The 12,932-nt window shown below is 50.1% G+C and overlaps 4 protein-coding genes across 4 annotated transcripts; 2 read left to right on the top strand and 2 right to left on the bottom strand.

Annotated features, from left to right (window-relative positions):
* Positions 1 to 6: 6 nt before the first annotated feature.
* Positions 7 to 3,448, top strand: BO79DRAFT_205287 (NCBP1 family protein). Its single transcript, XM_025681841.1, has 7 exons — positions 7 to 214; positions 366 to 457; positions 529 to 635; positions 722 to 989; positions 1,054 to 2,000; positions 2,054 to 2,235; positions 2,344 to 3,448. Exons 1-7 carry the CDS (start codon positions 151 to 153, stop codon positions 3,231 to 3,233), a joined length of 2,550 nt encoding a protein of 849 aa, XP_025534037.1. The 5' UTR covers positions 7 to 150; the 3' UTR covers positions 3,234 to 3,448.
* Positions 3,449 to 3,606: 158 nt separating this feature from the next.
* Positions 3,607 to 5,423, bottom strand: BO79DRAFT_183560 (sterol desaturase family protein). The gene is made up of 2 exons (XM_025680277.1): positions 4,887 to 5,423; positions 3,607 to 4,789 (listed from the first exon to the last, which is right to left on the bottom strand). Exons 1-2 carry the CDS (start codon positions 5,153 to 5,155, stop codon positions 4,000 to 4,002), a joined length of 1,059 nt encoding a protein of 352 aa, XP_025534036.1. The 5' UTR covers positions 5,156 to 5,423; the 3' UTR covers positions 3,607 to 3,999.
* Positions 5,424 to 6,329: 906 nt separating this feature from the next.
* rcoA (putative transcriptional repressor TupA/RocA) lies at positions 6,330 to 9,645 on the top strand. Its single transcript, XM_025680276.1, has 8 exons — positions 6,330 to 6,939; positions 7,178 to 7,259; positions 7,323 to 7,651; positions 7,724 to 8,259; positions 8,370 to 8,840; positions 8,908 to 9,040; positions 9,110 to 9,185; positions 9,284 to 9,645. The coding sequence occupies exons 1-8, from the start codon at positions 6,819 to 6,821 to the stop codon at positions 9,306 to 9,308; spliced, it is 1,773 nt and encodes a 590-aa protein (XP_025534035.1). The 5' UTR covers positions 6,330 to 6,818; the 3' UTR covers positions 9,309 to 9,645.
* A 1,417-nt stretch (positions 9,646 to 11,062) lies between these two features.
* Positions 11,063 to 12,874, bottom strand: BO79DRAFT_222769 (uncharacterized protein; the record flags this gene model as incomplete). The annotated part of the gene is made up of 7 exons (XM_025683570.1): positions 11,063 to 11,083; positions 11,177 to 11,274; positions 11,318 to 11,338; positions 11,822 to 12,039; positions 12,403 to 12,416; positions 12,550 to 12,606; positions 12,803 to 12,874. 7 exons carry the CDS (start codon positions 12,872 to 12,874, stop codon positions 11,063 to 11,065), a joined length of 501 nt encoding a protein of 166 aa, XP_025534034.1.
* Positions 12,875 to 12,932: the final 58 nt, after the last annotated feature.

Genomic DNA, 12,932 nt, shown 5'->3' with positions numbered 1-12,932 from the left:
TCCTATCGCGACGGCATTACCGATATAGAGCTCCTCGCTGCTGCTGCCGCCCTTAGAAGCTGTGCTGCCTACAGCTTGGTTTGGCTCCTTATTCTACCCAGAAGCAATCGTTGCGCGAGACATTTCGTGTGGACATAAGGCCCGCTAGCGATGGCCGACTACGAACGCCGACCTCATGGCCCCAGGGGTGGTGGGCGGAAGAGGCGCTACAGAGGTCAGTAAAACATGCGGTTCCGCTGTGATCGAGTCCTTGTGTGCAATTGCTTGCTTGCCAATTGCTATCATGCCCCCAGACTCCGTCTTTGATTTCTAGCTGGAGCTCCCCTCGTGGCCACTCACCATTAACAATTTCTTGGGATCTGCAGAAGATGATGACTATGACCGCCGCCAGAGGCGTCGATACGAGGAACCGCTTATTGTCAAGGTCCGGAGGCAATTGCTTACGATCGCTGAATCTGTACGAATACCCTCTTCCAAAAACTCGATAAAGTGTGGCAAGTGCCGGCACTCACTGCGAACGTTCTTTAGGCTGCCAGACGAGCAGAAGATGACGCTGTGAGCATCGCAAAAAGTGTGGCAGATAACTACGAAGATCAGGAGTTTAGGAACTCCTTTGTCGACATTGCGCTTGACCTGTATGGCTTGACTGGCTTAGCTGCCCCCCTTTGGCCTGTTTGAACCCCCGCCGAGCTCGGAGCTGACGGTGTTTCTATTATACTAGTGTTTTGGAGCAGCCGCTAAAGATCCCTTTCGTTGCCGCGACAGTTCTCATCGCAAATTTTCAGAAATCCGAGCTCGTGTCCGACGTTCTCAGTAGGTCAGGCGTGTGCTTGCAGAAGTACATTGACGCTGGCGCGTGGCGCGAGGTTAAGCTTCTTCTGCGGTTCCTGGGGTGTCTCCAATGTGTCTTCCAAGGGGATGGCATCTTCCCGGTACTGGAAGAGCTCTTTGCGCGCGCTGTCGACCTTCAAACAGCATCCTCGGAAGATGTAAGCGACGCCGATAAACCGACAGTCCCAAAGGGTCGCAGGTTCGCTAACGATGCGCATACAGTTGATCGGTCTGGAGCTGGTGAAAATTATCCTTTTCACCATTCCCTACGTAATGGCCTCCCCAGCAGCCGGTTTCGAGTCCCAGGCCACCGCACTTCTGGAGAAGACCGATATCATTGCTTCCACCCCTCATACTCTTGTGGACCTGGTTAATCCTTTCGGCCTTGAGAACGGAAAGCCAATTGCTACGCCAAGCGTTATCAGCCTCATCCAGAATCAATTACAGAAAGAGTCCGGCCGGGGCTGGGAGCTCGCGTGTCTTCCTAGGCCATGGAGAGGAGCGCTAGAGGCATTGAATGCACAAGAGCCCGAGGAAGCACAAGAGGGGCAAGAATCGCAAGAAAATGGCGCAGAGCCGAAGACTTATGAGAACGGGCCAAAGCATGTATTCCCTCAGATCACCGTTCCGAGTCCGGTGAAAAATGGAACAAGGGCAATTTTCCCTGAGGCGTACCTTTCCGTGTACGCGAATCAAGACATGGAAACAGTCCCTCCTACATCAGATATCGCATCTTCCTTGCTGCGTGATGCCCTTGTCGACACCATCAACATTCTTGATTTCAACCGCATTGCGACGGCGAAGTTCTTGATTGATGTTGACTGCTATTTTACTCCACACACCTTCGTGAAGCGGGCGACTCCTTTTGATAGGCTGCGCGATCTACCGGGTGACATTAATCTCTGGAAACCCGAGGATGTTGCTGTGGACGCCGTGTTTTCTCAACTATTCCAGCTGCCATCTCCCGAGCACAAACTGGTTTACTACCACTCGGTTCTCACAGAGTGCTGTAAGATAGCCCCGGCCGCTATCGCACCGAGCTTAGGACGTGCAATCCGTTTCTTGTATCGCAGCCTAGAAACAATGGATTTGGATCTAAGTCATCGATTCTTGGATTGGTTCTCTCATCACCTGAGCAACTTTGGGTTCACTTGGAAATGGAGTGAATGGTAAGGCTCATGAGCAGGCAGAATGCAGTGCAGATCGGCTAACAATGGCTCAGGATTGATGACTTGGAGCTGCCTCTCGTTCACCCCCGGATGGCCTTTATTAACGGCGCCCTTGACAAGGAGATCCGGCTGAGCTTTGCACAGCGTATCAGGGGCACTCTCCCTGACCCATACCAAGACTTGATCACGGAAGGAAAAGAGAAAGACACCCCCGATTTCAAGTACTCGTCTGATTGTAAGTTTTTCCCTTCCTTCGCTTCAGGTCCACTCTTCTCAGTCACTCCTATTTACAAACTCGACTTTGGCTGGGATTCAAGGATTGGCTAATTTATGTTTCGTTCAGCTACTCCGTATGCGAATGAAGGCAGAGAAATCATGCAACTGGTCCGTAAGAAGGCTAGCGACGAGGAGATCCAGCCTTTTATCAACGCAATTGAAGAGCAAGCCAGATCTCTCGGTGTCGAAGACCCGCTGCTGCCTTCAACTGATGCCTTCGTTACGGCCATCTGCTTTGTTGGCTCCAAGTCTCTGTCTCATGTACTGTCCTGCATTGAACGGAACAAGGAACGACTCCTGGCCATCGGACCCCAGTCTGCACAGGCGAGGCGCCAGATTATAACCTCCGTCATGGAGTATTGGGTCGACCAGCCCGGCGTCGGAATCAACATCATTGACAAGCTTCTCAACTACACCATCTTGACTCCACTGTCAGTCATTGAATGGGCGCTGGTGGACAAGCTAGAGGCAGGAACCGTTCTTGCCAAGTCCCACGTGTTTGAGATGATCTCCGCCACTGTTGGAAAGGTCACCAACCGCCTGCGCCAGATTGTTGCCGCACGTACTCAGCCGGGTCTTTACGAGCCGCAGCTCAGCGTCCTCGATGAGACGCTCAGTCGTGAGAAGGTTGATATGCAATCCCTTTTCAAGGTCATCGAAGACTCCATCGTATCAGTGGCCGGCGGAAGCAACGACGAACAGATGGAAAGAGGAGACGGAAGTGGAAACTTGCCTGAGGATGAAATCATCCGGCAATGGGGCCAGCGCTGGCTCAGAGTGTTCCGCAGGAAAGCTGGCGTCGAGGAATCTTTCATTGCGGACGCCATGGCCACAGCTACTCCTGTCGGCACGGTCGCTCCCCCTCCGGCCCCGGAAGAGACTGGCGCTTCAGAAAGTATCCCCGCAGATGGGGAAATGGATATCGCTGAAGCCGATGCGAGCGTGGACATCGAATGAGCGTGGGAGCTTGGATCAGGCTGTAATCGGATCAGATATGCTTGGGGAAGGAGACCTTCAATCTTCAACTCCAGGATTTCTTTCCATTTTTCTCTTCGCTCTTCTGTATACATACATAAGTTAGGTTGTGGCACTTGTTTTATCTCGACCAATTTCAGCGGGTGAGGGCGTTCAAACTAAAAATCAAAAAGAGTAGTATAACCACTAAAGAGGAGAAAAGAAAAATTAAGGAATAGCTTTAGTTCACTGAATCTTCTTGTGATGTTCTGCTAACATGAGTTTCTTGGTATTTCCCTGCTGCCTTTGTCAACTGAGAGGTGTTGTATCTACACCTATACATATATACAAGGACATATATTAATAACGTAATGTAGTGAATTTTTAGATTAAAATGTAATGTTGAAATCTCCGCTCCCCTTTCCGTTGATCGATCATATATATGTACAAAGCAAAAAGAAAACAAGAAATAAACGAACCAAACAGACAACTGGCCGGTACGATTCCGGTGTTCCTTCACAAGCAGGGGCATAACCAGTGACTCGAGGTTGAATTAATATACACGTCTATAAAGGGGGCTGAAACAATTAATATACTAGGGTCCGTGTTATACAAGACGTAGTCAGGGCGGCGTAGCGTGAGAAGGTCGAAAAATAGGGGGAAGCCATGAACTCGTTATGTGAAGTCTGGGCCCGGGAAACAGAGATAATCTCCATGGACCTGTGAGGTTGAGAACAGATCCCGTATTGACTGGTCATGATCCCCATATTCACAGGTTCTTCTTGGTCTGAGAATCAGCCAGGTACGCCCGATCATCGTCGCCTTCGACATCCTTGAGAATGGTTTCCATCTCCTTGGTCTGTCGCTTCCACTCCTCCTCGCCATTCTTTGTGTCGCGGCGGAAGAGCTCCTCGTTGGGCTTGCGGTAGCTACCGCCCAGACGATCCCAGAGGGTTGTGAACTGGCCATAATTGTAGTTGAAGTACAGGTGGTGCATGGTGTGGCAGGCCGCTCCGTTGATCACTGGGCTGTTGGCAACGTACTCGCCGTCGTGAATCAGCACGGTCCAGAGGTTGATGAACCCGAAGAGGAAGACGTAGGCCAGCTTCTGAAGTGGGAAGATGAACGGGAATACGTGGTAGGGAACACTCTGCGACCAGCCATCAAGCGGGTGAAAGGCGTGGGAGGCGAAGGGACTAGGCATAATCCACTTGTGGTGAGGCTTGTGCAAGGTCTTATAAATAAGCGGGTGGTGCAGGCCGCGGTGAATCCAGTAGATGCAGAGGTCGGTGAACATGATGAATAGCGGGAATTGCAAGATACTGTAGTAGGGGAATGGCTCTTCGGAGAAGGTATCATAGAGCTTGGCGTAGCCACGGACTTCGGCAACCAGAAAAGGGGCAGTCAACAAGGACATAACCGGCATTGAGCGCATAGTCTGGGCGATTTCCATAGGGATTTGGTTCTTGAGGTACTTAGGGTGGTGAACGGTGGTCTTATCCCAGATGAAGATGTAGGAAAGGCTTGCGGAAATGAAGTAGACGATAATACCGAAAATCCTGATCAAGGCGCACATAATGCGCCCACACAGTTAGCCAAAGGAAAGATTGGAAGGGGGGGAACGAACACCCGAGAAAAGAAGGCAAGTGCACATACCAGACGATCAAGAAGAAAGAAAGGAACTGACGATAAATATTGTTCCTTGGCCAGGCGCTCAAATAGGCAAACTTGGAAGGCTCCAAGTAAATCAATTGAGTAGCCGGTTCGTAGACAAAGGGCTGGGTTGCGCCAAAGAACGACAGGGTGCTGTTGGTGACGGTAGTGAAGCCGGGGAGCGAGGCGGATGAGGCAAGAGATAGAGGGAGAAGAGAGGCGTAGAGGCGATCACCAATGAAGGTGTCCCAGATTTCGAGGGCGATATCCATGGTGCCCGGATTTGAGCGGGTGATAATACAATATTATAAGGGTGGTATGCGGAACAAGGTGTTGAAGAATCGGGGGAGAGTTCGGATGGTTCGCGGGGGGAGGAAAGGGGGAAGGAGGAGAGTAGGGTTTAAAAAAAATGATTGAAGTGCCAGCCAGTAGTGGTTGTTGGTAAGTACTACTTTTTAGGTTGGACAATTTGGGCGGGGGATTAAGGGGGGGGAAGGAAAGAATGTAAAATTGGCGAGAAGAAGAATAGTTAGAAGAAAGGAAGGGGTAAAGAAGATGAGAAGAAGATGAAGATGAAGAAGAAGTTAAGTAATATAATTTGCAGAATGGCACTCATCTGCGATTTGGTGGAGGAGGAGCCTATCAGATGGCCGTGAGGATCACACCAGGCGGAACGAGGCCTGCCGTTCCGTCTGATTTGTTGTGAAAAGGGTGGAGATGGTCTACTACTGAGTAATGTATAGTTGTCTACATCTAACTAACTATAGTGATTAGATCTATAACATACGTAAATTGTAAAGTGTCCTATCAGCGCCTTAAGTGGGATTCTTGAATAGTACTAGGTAGTAATTTATTTGTGTTCCTTATCCCCTTCCTAAGGAAACTAGAAAAGAAAAAAGGAAAAAGTTCCAACGTGTATTTCCAGTTGGGGAGTAAACTACATCCGCAATTCCGGCCGATCTGATAAGGTCACGGGATGATATGGTTTAGTAACGTATGTGCAAGTTGCACACTTTCTGTATTGTTGCAGTATTGCGGCGGCTATGGCTGCATTTAGGTGAGAAGTCTATGTTCAATACGGTCACACTAAGCGCCGTACCTTCTTTTCTGTCTCGACAGCGAGTCAGTTAGCTTATTTCCAGGAGATAGTGGGTACTAGAGTGTCAATTGTGAGTCTTTCCAGACCTTTAACTACGAAGCAAATAGGAGTATAGATTTATACCTCAACATGTTACTTTTAATTTGATATATAGTATGTACGAAGTAGACTATACTTCAAATGTCTGGCCTACTTGGGACTCGCTTCGGGCGGCAAAGCGGGCACGTCCATTGGGCGGTGGTGGTTCTCCGGACCCGGAACAGCCGAGCGTGACCCGGAGGAACCTTACCTAAGAAAGACTAACGAACTCGAACCTGAACTGAACGGACCTTCAACTGTCACTTCATCTCGCTCTCCTCCTCCTTCAGCCTCAGCTTCTGCTCCTCCTCCCCTCTTCCCTTGTCGTCCCTTTATCGTCTCGCCTTTCATCCATCGTCCGCCCCGGATTGTCGTCCACGCGCAATTATCCCCATTCAACATCCTTTCCCCCATTTTTTTCTACTGTTTTCCCCTTTCCGACCACGTTGCCGCGCCGAGTCCTCAGGGGCGCGCTGTGATGCGGCTGCGGTGATCGATTTCCTCACACCAGTCTCTGTCGCCTAACAGCGACTCCCGTCGCCCATATCTTCTTTTTTTTTTTCCCCGGAGTCGCGGATTACTCTTGCCGTTGAACTACTTATCCCTTCGGCGTCGACCACCAACCATTCCCCCCCCACCACAACCACTGACTTTCCGCCTAAGCGACTTTCGTTCCTACGTCTCGTTGTTCGGATTGTCCACCCCTCTATTGTTGCCCAAGCGAACACGGGATATTAACAACACAAATATTTCGCGCTATGTATAATACTCATCGCGGAATGGTTCCGGCTCCCAACTCCCGTCTGACGGAGTTGTTGGACCAACTGCGCCAGGAATTCGAGAATCAGTCTCGAAGCACTGGCGAGTTTGAACATCAGCGTATGTTTTGTTATTTCCTTGGTCCTCTGTGCTATTTGGATTGGCTTTGCGACGAGAACTTTGCTTGTCACGGCGCGTTTCCGTCGGGTTTCACCTTGTGGCGCAGGTCAGCGGCGTACGGGTGAATTCCGGAGTTTTAATGCAATGGAGAGCATCTTGTGTCGCCCAGAGTTATTATTATTATTGTCATTTCCCCCTTTGGTGTAAACTGCTGACGCTTGGTTTCTACCACCCCTAGTAACCGGACAGCTTCAAGAGATGGAGATGATCCGCCAGAAGGTCTATCAACTGGAACAGGCACAACTTAAGATGAAACAAGAGTACGTTACTTGGGCGGCTCATCTTACCCAATAGCTGTACTAACGCCTTATCCATCACTGTAGTTACGAAGCAGAGATTCGGGTGCTGCGACACGAGCTTGAATCGCGTGGTGTTCAGCCCGTGTCATCTCACATTGCCGGCCCGGCCCAGCACGCTGGACCTTCTCAGGCCCCGCCACCGGCCCTGGGTCACGGCCCTAGCAATCTGTTTGGTGGCATCATGACCAACCAAGGAGGTAGTGGCCCCGGTCTTCCAGTTGCCCCTCCCCCTCCCCAGGATCAGCAGCCTCCCCAGCATACCCTTCAACAGCCTGCTGCCGCGGCCCAGCAAGGAGCGCCGCAACCACCGCAGAGCTCTTTTGGAGGATATCAGCCTGGTGCTGCTGTGAACGGTATGTTATGACTATGTTTGAAAGACAGATTGCCTGACCTCTGACCTTGTGATCGCCTCGATCTCTAAACAGGTTATGGACCTCCCCCTCCTCCTGCTGCCTCACCCGGCCCTGGCAAGCGGCCCCGTGCTCCTCCCGGTCCGGCCACTCCTCAACAGACCCACCAGCTGGCCTACACATCCGATCCCCGCGTCTCCTCGCCGCAATTGGCCCGCCCCACGCCTCCTAGCCAGGCTCTCGTGCGAGATCGTCCGGGAAACATGCTGGCCAATTGGAATCCTGACGATCTGCCGGCGTCACAGAAGCGAGAGGGTGCCGATTGGTACGCCGTGTTCAATCCCGAGGTGCAGCGCGTGCTGGATGTGGAACTTGTTCATCACCTTGTCCACGACAGCGTTGTGTGCTGTGTTCGTTTCAGCCGTGATGGCAAGTACCTTGCGACCGGCTGCAATCGCTCTGCGCAGATCTTCGATGTGACCACTGGTCAGAACGTTGCGACGTTGCAGGATGAGAATGTGGACAAGAACGGCGACCTTTACATCCGCAGCGTCTGCTTCAGCCCTGATGGCAAGTATCTTGCGACTGGCGCAGAAGACAAGCAGATTCGGGTACGTGGTCCCTGCTTTAACATCACTAGTATTATTGATGGCCGCTTTGGTGCGCTGTTATTCGAATGATTTCGAAGCTAACCCTTTTTTTCCTCTTTTCTTACCGTTAGGTTTGGGACATCAATGCCCGGACGATCAAGCATATCTTTACCGGTCACGAGCAGGATATCTACTCTCTTGACTTCGCTGGCAATGGTCGGTACATTGCGTCCGGCAGTGGAGACAAGACTGTTCGCCTTTGGGATATCCTGGATGGCAAGTTGGTCTACACCCTGAGCATCGAAGACGGTGTGACCACCGTGGCTATGTCCCCAGATGGTCACTACGTCGCCGCAGGCTCTCTCGATAAGAGTGTGCGTGTTTGGGATACCACTACCGGCTACCTTGTGGAACGGTTGGAGAGCCCCGATGGACACAAGGACAGCGTGTACTCGGTTGCCTTCGCCCCCAACGGCCGCGACCTTGTCAGTGGTAGTCTGGACAAGACCATCAAACTTTGGGAGCTCAACGTGCCCCGTGGCGCCTACCCCGGAAGCGGAGTTAAGGGTGGTAAATGCGTCCGCACTTTTGAAGGTCACAAGGTAAATACATACTATCCGTTAGCAAAAGGCCAATACTCGTTTCGTGGTTGCTGACCTCATGGATTAGGACTTTGTGCTCAGCGTCTGCCTGACTCCCGACGGACATTGGGTCATGAGTGGTTCTAAAGACCGCGGCGTTCAATTCTGGGACCCCATCACCGGAAATGCGCAGATGATGCTCCAGGGGCACAAGAACTCAGGTGCGTACCTAAAACCTCCGAGCACTGTCTCTTGCCAGGTGATCTTGGCTTTTGCTAACTCAGCAACAGTCATCTCCGTGGCGCCCAGCCCTACTAATAACCTGTTCGCCACTGGTAGTGGTGACATGCGGGCAAGAATCTGGAGGTACGTTCCTACTGGCCTACAAGGCGTTCATCGTCCTGGTGGCTTTCTGTTTTCTTCTCCTCTATCATGAACATTGTTGACAAGGTCGCTCCGAACAGATACTCTACCTACACTGGACGGTGATGAGAATGATTTGGGAAAGCTTTGGCGCAATTATGGAATTATGTTTCTTCTTTTCGAATCACCCGTTTTCGATTTTGTCTGCGTGCCGCGTCTTGTTCGACGTCACTACCGGGATTTGCGTTGCAAAAGGCCAATTGCTTTATTGTCACAACTCCATGCACGGGGAAGTGACCCTGGGGTTTTTTTTCTTTTCCAAAGGAGACGAAATGCTATAAGCGAAGCGAAACAAAAAAAGAGGAAGAGAACGAAGCACGATAAAAAGGCTGTACTGGTAGTAATTTCGCGCTGATTACGTGGTTGTGAATTTATTCTGAGGAAGCTGAATGCAATTGTCACGAGAGCAGTGTGATGATCGGTAGGGGTGCAGGCGCTTCCTTAGCGGTTGCCATCGCGCAGAGATGACGACAATCCAGAAGGCTTGTTGACTGCGGCATATTGTAGTCAGCTGAAAGACTAGTCACCCTCCCCGTTCTTCAGTTGACTTCATAGTCCGTACGATTGACCGGCGACAACAAAGTAGATATCGGAGAGCACAGGGATGTGCTCCGCTGGTTACCTATCTCCATAAGACCACCCTTCAATCGGGATATCCGCAGTCCCCGTGACGGGCACCTGCACGTTGCGGGGGGGTTGAGTTCAGTAGTCGGCACTACTATTCGGTCACCGTGCGTATGAATGCATACCCATAGATCTATGCTTGTATTGGGCATCCACAAAAAAAGGGCCGGCAGCGCCGTCACTAAGGGGCATAGGCTGCCATACGATCTCTCGGGGTTGAACTAGCATCGGTAGTAGATGCAGGTTGTTGAGTTGGTCACGGACCTATGTCCTCGCATTATGAATGACTGCAGTAGCGGCGTACATCGCATTGGACATACATATTGAGAATATATAAACTCCGTGGTCCGTAGGGAATCCACTCGGTGATCTATGGGTCTAAAGCGAGATCGATACCTGCCTAGTTGGCCAGGTCCTCGGACTTTTCCGGGAAGGCTAAACACAGCAGGTGCACCGGACTTCAAGGCATTGGCGTAGCCGCCGCCACTAAAGGGAAATCATAGGCTTCCGTCATGAGCTAAATGGAGTTCAGTGTTGAAATGTGGCAAGGATCTCTGGGTCTGTGTCAACCACAAAGACATAACTATGGAATTCAATTGGCAAACATCAAGACGGTCAGATCAGCACAGAAAAACTCTTGTACATACTGCATTGTGAATAGTAACAGCTTGTAATTGTTCCGATCAAAATAGTGCATCGCCATGGTCATGCTCTGCCTGTGTATCTCGTCGTCTTGTGCGCATACGGCACAAATCCCTTAGAGGCAGTAAGTACGAGGTGTGGACTCGGCATGGCTTCAGTGGTTTAAGGGCAAGCAAGACAGGTAGATCCCGGACAGTATTCGGTAAAAGTCACGATCAACCAGGGCTGTACTCCATCGTCCTCAGTGTAGGAGTACGTAGTTGGTTGGAAAACAAGTGGGGGGAGGAGCTCTGGATGGTCTGCCTGCGGATGACGATCCTCCAACTATATGGATCCTCCCTGTGGGCTTTTTCTGAGACTGCTCCCACTCGCAGCGTCCGTCGAAATTGACATAAACGAGGCTCGGTAAGGGCCCGCGGGAAAAGGCCACTCATTGCGTAGGCTATGCCCGCGGTGTGATGGGAACAGACATGCTGCATTGGCATGAGACAACCCAGCAGGTGAGATTAGTTATAGGTTAGTAATTGCGAGGGCACAGACATAACTAGCTACTACTAGTCACTTAGTAGTGATACCTACTGTGGATTAGTTAGTAGATTAGTTAATAGTCATTTAACAAGTGACTAAAAGTAGAGAATTAATGTGTCGATTCCGGGGATCCATCGCACCTGCTCCACTGCCCCGTTAGGTGCTCCGTTCCTGATTTTCCAGTCCATGCGGTGTGGCCGATGGTTCCTTCCTTCCTCGGGGATAATGTCACGTAACCCTAGTGGTAAAGTAAGTAAGTAAGCTCGTATTTACAAACAGACCAAGTTGTGATTTTTCCCCCTCTAAAGTCGGTAATAGTATCTAGTCAATTGCCTCTTAACACAGCAAACTGAAGTATGTGAACAAAATAGCACCCACCCCCATGCAATTGGATAAGTCTATATTGAGCCAAGGCCTTCATATATGTATCTTTCTCTCCCTCTCTCTCTTATCTCTATTCAATCATTCACTCTTTTAATTTGAAACATAGTAATGAAAAAGAAAAGCCGAAGCGTGTGTGAACAAGTAATTTTAAAAAGAGCACCCTCCGTAAGTCATATCAAGTCAAAACCATGGTCACAAATGTGACATTATCAGGTACCGTCGCGATACGAATCGAACCGACTTTCAATCGGCTTTTGTTCGTCACAGACCCGGGCAGTGCTAGCCGGCACTATTGATCGGACGCGATTTTCTCTCCTGCATCTTCTGACAAGCAGCCCCCTGCGATCACGAGGTGGTGAAGAGGGTGGTGCATTGGGCAGTCGACCTACATCATGCCTTACGTGCTGCTGCGAGCAGGCACCAGCCGGCGCCTATATCGCCGTGGGGTGTCAAATCTGACTTTTGCTCCCAGGCTCTCCTTTCCCTCATTTCTTTTTCCCGAGCAGGAGCCGTGATGATCGACTGGTGGATCTCGCTCGGGAAGAAGGGGAGGAAAAAAGGTGGAACAGGGTTGGTGTGGCTTGGCGGAATTTCAACCTGTACGAGTTTCTTGTGCATCCTCGATAAGAAGTACACATTGGGATTATGAGAATCAAGTAATAAATCATTTAATGATTTTGTTTATTGTGGAATCCGCGGTCACGCAGTACAGTTAGCACCAATGTCTTCTCCTGACTTTTCTCTTGGAACCGAAATTGATTAACAGTTGGGCACTCAGCATCTCCTCAATGATATGAGCGTTGCTAGAATTGATCTGATCATTACGGGATAGCAAATCCTGGAATATGGAAAACTCGTTGCTGTGCATGATGAGAAAAGTGGATCAAGCAGACAGACACTGAGGCTGTCTTTAGAAGCTGCTGAATCCCATGAGAGGATTGAATGCCGATGTAACAGGGTGGATCATCACGACTAAACTTACTTGTGCATGCCTGCCTAGTATCTAGGTAACTAAACTAGTCCTCACGAATCCGGAGAAGGTCAGGTTTGGCTAGCTCTAGACTGGCCTGAGCTAAGCTGCTGTGTTTAGTGTTGACACATAATTAATCTGTATCATCATGGTACATACATGCAGACTGTGCATGAACCATACTTGATGAGTTCGGGTCTTCACGAAAATGGACATCTAAAGAGTAGAGAGTAATATGAGTAAGTACCTAGTATCTATATAATTACTGCCTGCCCGTAACAGAAACAACGAACCCCGAACATATGCTGATCACCAGGAAGAAGACCATGAATAAGTAAATCTTCAACATGCAAAGACACATACAGGTAAAACCGACTAATGGTGGTTCCTATGATGTCACCGATTATCTCACTTTCACACTGCGTGAAACCGCAAATGTGATACATCTCACGACTGTCAGCTTTCGCATCTCCTTAGATCCCATGTTTGAGATTCGATCGTTGTGGATCAGCTGCCGTCGCCTATGGATGTGCGAGTCACCA

The sequence above is a fragment of the Aspergillus costaricaensis genome (assembly GCF_003184835.1).
Source record: "Aspergillus costaricaensis CBS 115574 unplaced genomic scaffold BO79scaffold_61, whole genome shotgun sequence".
NCBI classification, from domain to species: Eukaryota; Fungi; Ascomycota; class Eurotiomycetes; order Eurotiales; family Aspergillaceae; genus Aspergillus; species Aspergillus costaricensis.
Note: the sequence above shows the minus strand (reverse complement) of the source record. Positions and strands in the feature narration are given on the sequence as shown.